This window comes from Salmo trutta, unplaced genomic scaffold (assembly GCF_901001165.1).
Source record: "Salmo trutta unplaced genomic scaffold, fSalTru1.1, whole genome shotgun sequence".
NCBI classification, from domain to species: domain Eukaryota; kingdom Metazoa; phylum Chordata; class Actinopteri; order Salmoniformes; family Salmonidae; genus Salmo; species Salmo trutta.
Window position 1 is genome coordinate 1 of NW_021822629.1, and position 14,947 is coordinate 14,947.

The 14,947-nt window shown below is 49.4% G+C and overlaps 1 protein-coding gene across 1 annotated transcript; it reads right to left on the bottom strand.

The window, feature by feature from the left end:
* Positions 1-1,349: 1,349 nt before the first annotated feature.
* LOC115183048 (dynein heavy chain 2, axonemal-like) lies at positions 1,350-12,540 on the bottom strand (the record flags this gene model as incomplete). Its single annotated transcript, XM_029744398.1, has 7 exons — positions 1,350-1,548; positions 2,064-2,155; positions 2,480-2,632; positions 6,689-6,847; positions 7,112-7,249; positions 7,425-7,561; positions 12,423-12,540. Coding segments are annotated over 7 exons (996 nt in total), but the record flags the coding sequence as incomplete, so codon positions are not given.
* Positions 12,541-14,947: the final 2,407 nt, after the last annotated feature.

The window sequence follows — 14,947 nt, forward strand, 5'->3', positions numbered from 1 at the left end:
TGAGGAGAGAGGGCCGGTGGGGTGTGTGTGTGAGGAGAGAGAGAGAGAGCAGAGAGACAGAGAGGGGCCGGGCGGTGGGGTTCAGGTGTATGATGATGAGAGAGATGAGAGAGAGTATGATAGAGAGAGGATAGAGAGGGGCGAGAGAGGTGGCGCTTCGTAGGGTGTTGGGTGTGAGAGAGAGAGAGAGAGAGAGAGAGGGGCCGGTCGGGAGTGTGAGAGAGAGAGAGAGAGAGAGAGAGAGAGAGAGAGAGAGAGAGAGAGAGAGAGAGGGGCCGGTCAGGTGTGTGAGAGAGTGAGAGATAGAGAGAGTGGGTGGGGGGATAAAGAGTGAAAGGGATAAGGTAGTTACAGGAAGAGAGGTATTAGCCAGAGTAAAAGAGGTATACATGAGTGAAAAGAGGACAGCAGAAGACTGACCGAGTCAGAGAGGGGTTGACAGAGTGAACAGTAGATGGATGGACCGACGGACAGAGAGTTGATGACCTCTCTCTCCAACTTTACCTCCAGTCCCCCCCTCTCTAAGTTATCCAGGTGATGTTAATGATGATGGTTGGACGTGATGGATAATGATAATGGTGGTGCTGCTTTTATGAGGACTTCCATCACACAACCTCCTGTAATGTAATGAGTGTTCAGGTGTGTGTGTGTTTGTGTGTGTGTGTGCGCGCATCAGGGTTGGAGGGTGGTGGGCCGTGCGGCCTGACGTACGTGACTCAGCTAATTTTGGTGCCTTGTGAGTGAGAGCCGTGTACTCTGAAATTGTAGGAACCTGAGCTGAAAGTGAAGGCTATTCAACCCGGTGTAGTAAACCAACACACACACACACACACACACACACACACACACACACACACACACACACACACACACACACACACACACACACACACACACACACACACACACACACACACACACACCTGCACTCACTTTAATCATAGTTTATTACCCCCTACTCTGCCTCTGGAAGCTGTGGCGGCTGGTCCAAAGTATTTTTAGCTGGAGATTATGGCTTTACAATATCTAAGCCTAACATGAATAGTCTCATGTAGCATCTACAGTGAAATCTTAATAATAGACATGGAACGTGTTGTTTGGCATAAATAGTGTAACATGTCCCGTTATATAGAACTTAGCGTGACAAGACTGTTGGTGGAGGAAGCTGAGAGGTTGGTGGAAGGTTAGTGTGAGGTGGAAGGTTGTGCTGGCTACAGGTAGGTTGGTGGGAGGTTACATGAAGGTTGGCAGGGCGGTTACTGTGAAGTTACTGATATGTCACAACTAGGTTGTTTGGGGATTGATGGAAGGTTCCAGGAAGGTTGTTAGAGGTTGTCGGCCTGTCTCACCTGTGAGGACATGTTGACAGTGAGGACCGCCCACTTGGAGGAGTCCAGTCCCTGCAGAACACTCTGTGCCACCGAGGTCTTACCCGTGCCCACCGGACCCGTCATCAACACCGGGTACTGCCCCGTCACCAGAGCCCGCACCAGGAAGTTATAACGCACCGTGTCCACCGTGGGCACCATGATCTTATAGAACGGAGCACTGGGGGAGGGAGAGAGGGAAGGGGGGAGGGAGGGAGGGATGGGGGAGAGGGAGGGATGGATGGAAGGATGAGGGAGAGATGGATGGAAGGGGGAGGGAGGGAGAGAGAGGGAAGGATGGGATGGAAAGAGATGAACGGGGAGAAAAGATATGTGAGGTTGGGTAAGGTGACAAGATGGACGGATGATATTGAGAGAAGAGATAGAGAGGATAGATAAACAACAGAATAAAATCAAACACACCACTTTACAATACCACAGTCAGACCAGGGCACACACCTCCCACCCCAACACACACACACACACACACACACACACACACACACACACACACACACACACACACACACACACACACACACACACACACACACACACCCAGTCCAGTGATACAGTGTGTAGAGGTGAGGGCAGTGTGCGTGTGTGGTGGTGCCGCTCTCAGGTACACAGGGCCACACACAGACACATACACACACACAGACAGGGACACGCACACGGACAGACACACATACTCACTTGGCGGCGTAGCGCCAGCCCTTGAGCAGCTTGTCCTCAAAGGAGGCCCAGGTCTTGTTCTTAGTGTCTACATAGTACTCATAGATGGTGTCCTGGAAGGGACAAATGGAAAAACAAGACATCAGTGACACAGTTCAACGTCTGTGCATAAATACAGCCAATATGCTGTATGGTAATATAAACCTAGAAAGGGATTTCAAAAATGTGTTTGATATGTGCATAAAATACTGTACTACAAAACATAAATGATTGAGAGAAATATGTTAGAAAGATATGTTAATAAAATGAAGATTATTTTTCATTGTGACAGTGTAACGGTACTGTGCGTGTGTGTGTGTGTGTGTGTGTGTGTGTGTGTGTGTGTGTGTGTGTGTGTGTGTGAGCACTCGTGCATGTGTGTGTCTTCATGCCCCCACCTTATTGGGGAAGGTACCCTCCATCTCTCTGAGGAAGTTGTCGATCGTCTTACGACCGCCCTCGTCGACCGAGGCACAGATGGACCAGATGAGACTGAAGATGAACCACAACTCAACCATACGACCGTAGTGGTCAGAGTCAGAGGGGTTCACCTGGGTGGAGAGACAGGGAGGGAGAGAGAGACAGGGAGGGGAATAGACAGAGAGAGAGACAGGGAGGGAGAGAGAGACAGGGAGGGGAATAGACAGAGAGAGAGACAGGGAGGGAGAGAGAGACAGGGAGGGGAATAGACAGAGAGAGAGACAGGGAGGGAGAGAGAGACAGGGAGGGGAATAGACAGAGAGAGAGAGACAGGGAGAGAGAGAGAGACAGGGAGGGGAATAGACAGAGAGAGAGACAGGGAGGGAGAGAGAGACAGGGAGGGGAATAGACAGAGAAAGAGAGAGAGTCTTTATTGAACCAGCAAGGAATACAATGTTGGTTTGTTTGGTTGACCCAACTCCTGGTTTGAAGGTGTTGGGTCCCTCACTTAGTTGTGTTGTTCTCTTTCAAAACTGCTGGGTTATTGATGCTGGGTGCTGGGTTATTGATGCTGGGTGCTGGGTTATTGATGCTGGGTGCTGGGTCATTGATGCTGGGTGCTATGTCATTGATGCTGGGTGCTGGGTTATTGATGCTGGGTTATTGAGATATGACCCAGCGGCAGTGCTTGACTTGGGCAGGAGCTCACAGGAGCTGAGTACAGGCACCTCAAATGTTCTACTGCTTGAGCTCCTCTTATAGAATATTAGCTCAAAAGTACTGTGGAGCTCCTGCAGCTAAATATAAACAGTACGGGCAACCCAAATTGAGTACTGGCACCTATTTGGCTTCCGGGTTAAGTGGGCATTGTGTCAAGAAGCAGTGCGGCTTGCCTGTGTCGTGTTTCGGAGGACGCACGGCTCTCGACCTTCGCCTCTCCCGAGTCCGTACGGGAGTTGCAGCGATGGGACAAGACTGTAACTACCAATTCGATACCATGAAATTGGGGAGAAAAAGGGGCAAAAAAAAGTACAAATAACATAATAACTGCACCTCAGATTGCAGCCCAATAAATGCTTCACACAGTTCAAGTATCAGACACATCTCAACATCAACTGTTCAGAGGAGACTGTGTGAATCAGGTCTTCATGGTCAAATTGCTGCAAAGAAACCACCACTAAAGGACACCAATAAGAAGAAGAGACTTGCTTGGCCCAAAAAACATGAGCAATGGACATTAGACGGGTGAAAATCTGGCCTTTGGTCTGATGTGTCCAAATGTGAGATTTTTGGTTTCAACCGCCGTGTCTTTGTGAGACGCAGAGGAAGTGAACGGATCTCTGCATGTGTGGTTCCCACCGTGAAGCATGGAGGAGGAGGTGTGATGGTGCTTTGCTGGTGACACTGTCAGTGATTTATTTAGAATTCAAGGCACACTTAACCAGCATGGCTACCACAGCATTCTGCAGCGATACGCCATGCCATCTGTTTGCGCTTAGTGAGACTTTCATTTGTTTTTCAACAGGACAATGACCCAACAAACCTCCAGGCTGTGTAAGGGCTATTTGACCAAGAAGGAGAGTGATGGAGTGCTGCATCAGATGACCTGGCAACCCAATTGAGATGGTTTGTGTAACGATGTGCGCTGAGAGTCTGGAAGCAAGTTGAGGGAGTGAGTGTTTTAATAAATAAACGGAACATAATACAAAACAAGAAACTCGAACAGCACACAGACATGAAACTGAAACAGAAACAATGGCGCCTGGGGAGGAACCAAAGGGAGTGACATATACAGTTGAAGTCGGAAGTTTACATACACCTTAGCCAAATACATTTAAACTCCGTTTTTCACAATTCCTGACATTTAATCCTAGTAAAAATTCCTTGTCTTAGGTCAGTTAGGATCACCACTTTATTTTAAGAATGTGAAATGTCAGAATAATAGTAGAGAGAATAATTTATTTCAGCTTTTATTTCTTTCATCACATTCCCAGTGGGTCAGAAGTTTACATACACTCAATTAGTATTTGGTAGCATTGCCTTTAAATTGTTTAACTTGGGTCAAACATTTCGGGTAGCCTTCCACAAGCTTCCCACAATAAGCTGGGTGAATTTTGTCCCATTCCTCCTGACAGAGATGGTGTGACTGAGTCAGGTTTGTAGGCCTCCTTGCTCGCACACGCTTTTTCAATTATGCCCACAAATTTTCTATAGGGTTGAGGTCAGGGCTTTGTGATGGCCACTCCAATACCTTGACTTTGTTGTTCTTAGGCCATTTTGCCACAACTTTGGAAGTATGCTTGGGGTCATTGTCCATTTGGAAGACCCATTTGCAACCAAGTTTTAACTTCCTGACTGATGTCTTGAGATGTTGCTTCACTATATCCACATAATTGTCCTGCCTCATGATGCAATCTATTTTGTGAAGTGCACCAGTCCCTCCTGCAGCAAAGTACCCCCACAACATGATGCTGCCACACCCCGTGCTTGACAGTTGGGATGGTGTTCTTCGGCTTGCAATCCTCCCCCTTTTTCCTCCAAACATAACGATGGTCATTATGGCCAAACAGTTCTATTTTTGTTTCATCAGACCAGAGGACATTTCTCCAAAAAGTACGATCTTTGTCTCCATGTTCAGTTGCAAACCGTAGTCTGGCTTTTTTATGGCGGTTTTGGAGCAGTGGCTTCTTCCTTGTTGAGCGGCCTTTCAGGTTATGTCGATATAGGACTCATTTTACTGTGGCTATAGATACTTTAGTACCTGTTTCCTCCAGCATCTTCACAAGGTCCTTTTTGCTGGTGTTCTGGGATTGATTTGCACTTTTCGCACCAAAGTACGTTCATCTCTAGGAGACAGAACGCGTCTCCTTCCTGAGCGGCATGACGGCTGCGTGGTACCATAGTGTTCATACTTATGTACTATTGTTTGTACAGATGAACGTGGTACCTTCAGGCGTTTGGAAATTGCTCCTAAGGATGAAACAGACTTCTGGAGGTCTACAGTTTTTTTTGTAGACTTGGAGGTTTTGGCTGATTTCTTTTGATTTTCATGATTTCAAGCAAAGAGGCACTGAGTTTGAAGATAGGCCTTGAAATACATCCACAGGTACACCTCCAATTGACTCAAATTATGTCAATTAGCCTATCAGAAGCTATTAAAGCCATGACATCATTTTCTGGAATTTTCCAAGCTGTTTAAAGGCACAGTCAACTTAGTGTATGTAAACTTCTGATCCACTGGAATTGTGAAATAATCTGTCTGTAAACAATTGTTGGAAAAATGACTTGTGTCATGCACAATGACTCCAACCTAAGTGTATGTAAACTTCCCACTTCAACTGTATAGGGCAGGTAGTCAAGAAGGTGATGGAGTCCAGGTGAGTCTGATGACGCGCAGGTGCTCGTAACAACGGTGACAGGTGTGCGCCATAACGAGCTGCCTGGTGACCTAGAGGCCGGACAGGGAGCACACGTGACAGTACCCCCTCCCCGACATGCGGCTCCAGTCGCAGGACGTCAACCAAAATGACGATCCTGGCGATCAGGAGCGGACCGGTCACCTCTGCTGAGGCACGGGAAACCTGTCAGTCCGGCTGAGACGTGGGAGCATGGTGACCTACAGCGCCGGAGAGAGAGCATACGTGACGGTACCCCCTCCCCGGCGTGTTCGGCTCCAGCCGCAGGACGCCAATCAAAGGGACGATCCTGGGGATCAGGAGCGGACCGGTCACCTCTGCTGAGGCACGGGAAACCTGTCAGTCCGGCTGAGACGTGGGAGCATGGTGACCTACAGCGCCGGAGAGAGAGCATACGTGACGGTACCCCCTCCCCGGCGCGTTCGGCTCCAGCCGCAGGACGCCAATCAAAGGGACGATCCCGGGGATCCGGAGCGGACCGGTCGCCTCCGCTGAGGCGCAGAAACCTGATGAACCAGCTGAGCCGGCGTGAGAGCCTGATGAGCCAGCTGAGACCGCTGAGACCGGTCGAGTCAAAATATCCGAGGGTGTGTTCTGTCCAATACTTACCCAGCGCTGGGTTACTAAATAACCCAAATTGGGTTGTTTTTAACCCAGCATTTTTTTGAATGTACAGCGCTTCAATGAGACATTGAGATAAACAGTTAGTAACACATGTCAACTTAAGGTTAGTGTTGCCAGACTGTTTCTGTTGGTTGCCATGGTACATACCCCGTTGTCGGGTGTGGCAAGTGAGTCGTAGAGGCGGCAGAGGGAGGAGACTCCATTGAGCTCGGTGATGGCCACCAGCTCCTTACAGCTGCGCCTCTTGAACGCTATGGTCTTCTCTGTGTACTTATCAAACAACCGCTTCAGGTAGTCCACTTCAACCTGCAGGGAGACGGAGGGAGGGAGAGAGAGAGAGAGAGGGGAGGGGGACGGGGGAGAGAGTGGGGTGCGAGCAAAAAGGCAAAAAGGGGAGAGAGGGAAGGAGAGAAGAGACAGAAGGAAAGGAGGGAGGGAGAGGGAGAGATGAGGGGGGAGATCGACGGGGCAAAGAAGAGAGAGAGAGGAGAGAGGAAAGAGAAAAGAAAGGGTTAATAATCAGAGCACCTTCATACAGCAGGTAAAGCTGTGGTGCAGCCAGCCTGTTACCTTCTGTCGTTTGTCCATCCAGGACTGGACGTAGGGCTTCCAGCCCAGGTCTGAGAAGTCGTTGTAGACCATCCCACAGCGAGACACCGTGGCTGGGGAAGCCTGGGACAGGTCCTCACACTCAAACAACAGAGAAACCTACACACACAATACAAAATAAGATTATAATGTAACGGCCCTACGTTGTGATCCTATATACTGTAGATAAGAACTTATAGATGGTAGTTACTGTACTATTTCTAGTATATCATTTTGAATGCAGACGTTTGTGTGTGTTTGTGTGCGTGTGTGTGTGTGTGCGCTTGCATGTCACCTGTTCTGGCATGGAGATTCTCTCTCCGTTGATGAGAGTGAGAACCTTGTTGTCGTCCATGACAGAGTTCATGCTCTCGATCCACAGTGTGTCCACCGGGCCGTCAAAAACGATCCACTTTTCATCAGGCTTCTCATCTGGGCCCAGGGGTAGTGGGAAAGGGGGAGGGGGACAAGGTTAAGAGTGGGGCAGACACACGCACGCACATACGTACACATACACACACACACACACACACACACACGCAAATCACAACACAAACTGTGTCATCATCAATCTCATAGACTCTGGCCGCAGTCCAAACATGATATTTGTACCCCCTCGCCCTAGTCACTTCCCTAGGGGAAATCCCCGTCGAAACCGGATGCAGTTTGATTGCCATCTTAAGTGGAGGTCCAATTCAGAAACGTTGCCCCTCTCGGCTCTCGATTTAGCTCGAGGGAGTGAGTGAAGATCTTTGATCACTTGTGGGGTTGATATGACCCACAATTCAATGCAAACTGTAGTCACATGTCAAACTCTGGTGGCTGCGAAGTGTCAAATTCAATCAACACGGCTGCATTTTCGGCATGTCAGACAAAATTATGAAGCTTGCTTTCTAAAAAAAATATATATATAGACAACGTTGGCAAAATGGCTTAGTCTCGTAGTGAGGAGCTTATAAAATGTAGCTCGATTCCTAAACATATTTTTGGGAATTCTGAAATGTATTGGAATAAATGACTAAACCAGAAAACTAGCTAACCAGCTATAGGTTACTGTAGCTAGCTACCTGACAGGAATGCTAGATAGCTACGTTAGCTGGCTAGGTACATTAATAGCATTAGGTTGGTTGTTTTTAAGCTCAACTTCTAGATTTCCACCAAGGACGTTGCCTCTCTGATCATCACTCTCCCTCGCATGGGCAAGGGACATTTAAGGTACACTCGGATGTGACGATGTAAAACGTCATTCAAGGGCTGAGGGCTGTCTACTTTCGAGTTTGAAACGCAGCCCCTTTATCTACTCTGCCATATGCAATGCAACTCATTCACCAAACCACAGTACACAATCATCTGGTTCAACACTCCTGATATGGGAGACAGAGAGAGAGACACACAGCAGCCCCACTGGCTGTCCAGTGGTTAACCACACACCACCATCATCAAACCTGTCACACACACACACACACACACACACACACACACACACACACACACACACACACACACACACAGCAGAGCAAACTGCCACATGTCTTCTGGGCTGATTCTCCACTTCATAAAGGGAGGGAGGGAGGGACAAAAAAGAGGGAGAGAACATAAACAAACAGCAGATGGGATGGAGAGAACTGAACTGCACATCCTAACCTCCTGCCAAATATATGGCCATATTAGAGACACATATTTCCCTCAGATTACACAGACCCAGAGCCTCCCGAGTGGCGCAGTAGTCTAAGGCGCTGCAGTGCTAGCTGTGCCACTAGAGATCCGGGTTTGAGTCCAGGCTCTGTCGCCAAGACCGGGAGACCCATGGGGCAGCGGACAATTGGCCCAGCGTCGTCCGGGTTAGGGGAGGGTTTGGCCGGCAGGGATGTCCTTGTCCCATCGCGCACTAGCGACTCCTGTGGCGGGCCGGGCGCAGTGCACGCTGACACGGTCGCCAGGTGTATGGTGTTTCCTCCGGCACATTGGTGCTTCCGGGTTATGTGGGCATTGTGTCAAGAAGCAGTGCGGCTTGGTTGGGTTGTGTTTCGGGGAACGCACGGTTCTCAACCTTCACCTCTCCCGAGTCCGTATGGGAGTTGCAGCGATGAGACAAGACTGTAACTACCAATTGGATACCACGAAATTGGGGAGAAAAAGGGCAACAAAAAAAAAAGTATATATTTTAATGAAAAAAATGAAATAAAATAAAAACAAAGATAGAAGAGAAAAAGAATATTCCACACTAAGATCTAAAGACAAGGATGTGGCAATATAACCCAGGATGATGATATGGGCACGCCCTGGAAAAGAAGATGTCAGGGATGGAAGGACAGAAGGTGAAAAGAAAAGAAGGTGGGAGGCAAAGTTGGATTGGTCGAGCACACGGCGCAGCATCACAACCTGCACAGGCCTCTCACATGGCAGCAGAGAGCACTCCGTCCTTCCACTCGCTGTAGCCCAGGACATAGCAACCATACAGCTCTCCCTGAGACAGAGACTTGGGACTGATGGGGAACTCCTGTTGGGGAGGAGGGAGAGGAGGGGGCACTCAGGGTGTTGGCTAAAGGCTGGGAGCCCAGGATAGACTTCCACAACGAAGGGCACCCAGGAAGAAGGTACTGGGGCATGGAAAGACAAAGAGGCAATGGGGGGGAAGAGATGGGGAACAGACACTGAAATGAATAAATGGTGGATATATAGGGGCACAAAATGGGCAATGGGAAGGAAAAGGGGGAACCAGAGAGATCCATGAAGGTGGAGAGTGGAGGGACAAGGTTAGCTTCCATTTGAGGTCATTCAGAAGAATAGATGGAATCAGTCTATATGAGTATAGGACGCACTGACGTACCATATGAGTGTGTGGTCCTGTGACGAGCTACACCGCTTAACAGCAGCTCAGAGTGGAGACTCACACCGTCTCTCTGCATCAGTGTGCAGAGAGAGAGAGGAAGGAGAGAAGAGAGAGAGAAAGAGAAGGGGGAGAGAGAGAGAGAGAAGGGAGAGAGAGAAGGGGGAGATAGAGACAGAAGGGAGAGAGAGAGAGAGTAGAGAGAGAGAGAGTAGAGAGAGAGAGAGAGGGAGAGAGAGAGTAGAGAGAGAGAGAGAGTAGAGAGAAGGCGAGAATCAGCAGGGACAGGGACCAGTTACACCCCCTCCAGTACACATAGTAGGACAGAGTGAGTGTGGGCTGGACCCACAGGGGAAGAGAACTGGGTTTGGCGAACACAGAAAGAACACAGTGTGACATTTAATCCTATTGAAACGCTTGGTGACAAAATGGTGGGTGTGCCATGGTGAACTGATGAAAGAATGGTGGACTCGTTTGTGTGATTAATGAAGAAATACAAAAATAGGGCAAATTAACAAACACTTTCCCTCTTAGTGGATTCCTGGTGTGAGTGTGTGTGCGAACATGTGTGTGTGTGTGTGTGTGTGTGTGTGTGTGTGTGTGTGTGTTTGTGTGTACGGCACTTGTTTGTACATGCTTGTGAGTGTGTGTTCTACTGGGACAGAGGCTAGTGCCAGCGGTGTGTGTGTGTGTGTGTTGAACGAGGCCTGGAGTTTGGCCTTGAGTGCCTACTCCCTCCTGTATCTCCAGTGAGCAGCACATGTACTGTGGAGCAGAAGGACTGCAGAGCTGGAGAGGTAGAGAGAGCGAGGGGGAGAGCGAGGGAGTGGGGGAGAGAAGAGGGAGGCAGCAGATGAAACAGTAGTGTCTGTCTTCTGCTGTGTTGCTACATGATTGGAGAGGGAGGAGAAGAGAGGAGGGGGAGGAGAGGAGAGGACGGCAAGCACAGGAGGGTTGAAGAGAGGAAAGGGAGGAGAGGGAGGAGAGGAGGGGGAGATGAGGGGGGTAGGAGAAGAGAGGAGAGGAGATAGGAGCGACCAAAAGGAGGAGAGGCGCTGAGAATGGAAGGAGGAGAAGGTAACAGCTCTCTGTAATGGCTGGCGACATGGAGGGATAAAGAGAGCGAAGAGAGAGAGAAGGCAGGAGTCCAGAGTGGCGGGTTGCCGGGGTGATTCTGATGGGCAGGATGCAGCTGTATGAGAAAAGCGTTTCTCTCTCTCTACCTCTTTGTTGCAGGTTGTTTTCTATGCCATGGTCTCGCTCTCTCAAGACTTAGATTGCCAGAGGAACCAAGGACTAGGGAGTGATGCAGCACACATACCTCACTTCCAATTTCAGGCCACATGACATCTCTCTCTCTCTCTCTCTCTCTATCAGGGATGGGAAACTTTGATGGGGGTGGGGGCTACAAAAAAACTGAACTTATCACGAAGGGCCGCAGTGGCTCGTGGGTCTGCATACTCATATCTATCCCCCCCACCCCCCACCCTCTGAGGAAAACTAAGCATTTTAAAGCTAATTTCCTGCTATTTTGCCATGGACACAGAGAAAAATTAGCAGTTTTAAAGTAAGTTTGCTGTAATTCTACACATTCTGCCATGGGCCGGAGAGAAGATTTAGCCATTTTAAAACTAATTCCATGACATTCTACTCATTTTGCTATGGCACAGAGAGGAAAATTAGCTATTTTACAGCTAATGTCCTGCAATTCTACACATTTTTCCATAGGGTGGAGAGAAATGTTTGAAATGTTTTATACTATAACTGGTCAGTAATTCAACCATGCTTACTACAAGTTTAGATAGCTGGACGCTAGACTAACTTACCAATGTAAAATAAAAATAGCTGACATGGGCTAATTGAGTGACTGCTGATGCACAACCACGTTTTTAAATGGCACCTTGTGTATTCTATTATTGTAACTCTCAATAATACGTTTTTGGGGGGGGGAAATGGTACAAAAGGGGGGTCATTCGCCCTTCGGGTCGCCAGCTGCCCATCCCTGCTCTAGATGTTAAAAGTGCCCTGGTCTCTCAATCTCCCACATACGTTGGTGTCGCTCTATACTTCGATGGTATTACTGCTCTCCCCAACTAAAGCCTACTGCGCCAGGGCTATTCAATTCGGATCACTGTTGGCTTTCATCCTTCCCCTCTAATCAGGAACTGATTCAGACCTGGGACAACAACATGTGAGTGGAAGTCTAGTGGGCAGTCAGTGACATTGAGGACAGTCTCTGGTCTACTCTAATAGAAATCCAATATCGGGGTTCAAACACTATTCGAATCCTTTCAAATACTTTGAGCGTTTGCTTTATCCTGCCAAGGGTGCCAAATGGGCGGGGCTCGCACTCCTGGGACTTTACTATTGGTTCCACTGTGCCAGGCAAGATCAATCAAGCACAGCTAAAGTATTTGAAATGATTTTTGAACCCAGGTCTGCTATCTGTATAATGTCTAGTACCTGCGCAGGCCCCTCTCATGAGGGAGGAGAGCACCCCGTCGGTCCACTCGTTGGTGGACAGGTCGTATTCTCCATACAGCTCCCCGAGGCTCACCGCCTTGGGGTTCAGAGGGCATTCCTGCAGGGCGGGCACACACAGGTCAACAGGCAAAGGTCAAGGGTGAAGAGGTCAATCAGTGAGAGCATAAATAAGTCTCAAACGACACTCTATTCTCCATATTATGCACTAAGGGGAAAAGGTTGTTATTTTAGATTTGCCCTAAAAGTGGACAAGGAGGGAAGGGGTAGGGGTTACAGAATGACAAGAGAGAGAAAGACACGGACAGACAGAGAGAGAGGGGACATGTTGATATCGCATGGTTGCATAGAATAGCAACGTGCATGCCCGCCCACCTGAGGATCTGTCTTTTTCAACCATCTAGTTCCTGTGTTTGAGGGGTGCAAAATCCACTTGTCACTTAAATCTCGCTGGATTGACTGCTTTCATTTTACTCCTGCGATTCTATCATACTCTCGCTTGTGCCTGTTGTTTTTTCCCCGTTAACCTTACGACCGCGGAAACGTTTGATATGACCTGTCAAACACACCCCGGTAACGGCCGGAATGGTCTTTCTGTTGAGTCTATAAGAACGCTAAAGCCTTGTCTGGGATTTAACGCCCCGTCACGACACTTACAGCACAAGAAGGAGAGACAGAGAACTTTATTTTGATGGGTGTTCATTTTATGGGGAATTGAAAAAAAATGATTCATTTAATACAGTTGAAATGTTTACAAATGAGATGCGCTGAAATGAAAGCAACTTGTGAAAATGAGCCCTTGGATCATAGTGATTTTATGTCTGATCTCCCAAACAATGTGAAGTGTGTTTAAATAGGTGTCATCTAGAGCCAAGCCTGTTGGTGAGTACAGGTAGAGTAGACAGAGCAGGTGAGTACAGGTAGGGTAGACAGAGCACGTGAGTGCAGGTAGGGTAGACAGAGCAGGTGAGTACAGGTAGGGAGGACAGAGCAGGTGAGTGCAGGTAGGGTGGACAGAGCAGGTGAGTGCAGGTAGGGTAGACAGAGCAGGTGAGTGCAGGTAGGGTAACCAGAGCAGGTGAGTGCAGGTATGGTGGACAGAGCAGGTGAGTGCAGGTAAGGTAGACAGAGCAGGTGAGTGCAGGTAGGGTAGACAGAGCAGGTGACTGCAGGTAGGGTGGACAGAGCAGGTGAGTGCAGGTAGGGTAGACAGAGCAGGTGAGTGCAGGTAGGGTAGACAGAGCAGGTGAGTGCAGGTAGGGTAGACAGAGCAGGTGAGTGCAGGTAGGGTGGACAGAGCAGGTGAGTGCAGGTAGGGTAGACAGAGCAGGTGAGTGCAGGTAGAGTGGACAGAGCAGGTGAGTGCAGGTAGGGTGGACAGAGCAGATGAGTGCAGGTAGGGTGGACAGACCAGGTGAGTGCAGGTAGGTTGGACAGAGCAGGTGAGTGCAGGTAGGGTAGACAGAGCAGGTGAGTGCAGGTAGGGTGGACAGAGCAGGTGAGTGCAGGTAGGGTAGACAGAGCAGGTGAGTGCAGGTATGGTGGACAGAGCAGGTGAGTGCAGGTAGGGTGGACAGAGCAGGTGAGTGCAGGTAGGGTGGACAGAGCAGGTGAGTGCAGGTATGGTGGACAGAGCAGGTGAGTGCAGGTAGGGTGGACAGAGCAGGTGAGTGCAGGTAGGGTGGACAGAGCAGTTGAGTGCAGGTATGGTAGACAGAGCAGGTGAGTGCAGGTAGGGTGGACAGAGCAGGTGAGTGCAGGTAGGGTAAACAGAGCAGGTGAGTACAGGTAGGGTTGACAGAACAGGTGAGTGCAGGTAGGGTGGACAGAGCAGGTGAGTGCAGGTAGGGTGGACAGAGCAGGTGAGTGCAGGTAGGTTGGACAGAGCAGATGAGTGCAGGTAGGGTAGACAGAGCAGGTGACTGCAGGTAGGGTGGACAGAGCAGGTGAGTGCAGGTAGGGTAAACAGAGCAGGTGAGTGCAGGTAGGGTGGACAGAGCATGTGAGTGCAGGTAGGGTAGACAGAGCAGGTGAGTACAGGTAGGGAGGACAGAGCAGGTGAGTGCAGGTAGGGTATACAGAGCAGGTGAGTGCAGGTAGGGTAGACAGAGCAGGTGAGTGCAGGTAGGGTAGACAGAGCAGGTGAGTGCAGGCAGGGTAAACAGAGCAGGTGAGTGCAGGCAGGGTAAACAGAGCAGGTGAGTGCAGGTAGGGTGCACAGAGCAGGTGAGTGCAGGTAGGGTAGACAGAGCAGGTGAGTGCAGGTAGGGTAGACAGAGCAGGTGAGTGCAGGTAGGGTAGACAGAGCAGGTGAGTACAGGTAGGGAGGACAGAGCAGGTGAGTGCAGGTAGGGTGGACAGAGCAGGTGAGTACAGGTAGGGTGGACAGAGCAGGTGAGTGCAGGTAGGGTGGACAGAGCAGGTGAGTACTGGTAGGGTGGACAGAGCAGGTGAGTACAGGTAGGGAGGACATAGCAGGTGAGTACAGGTAGGGTAGACAGAGCAGG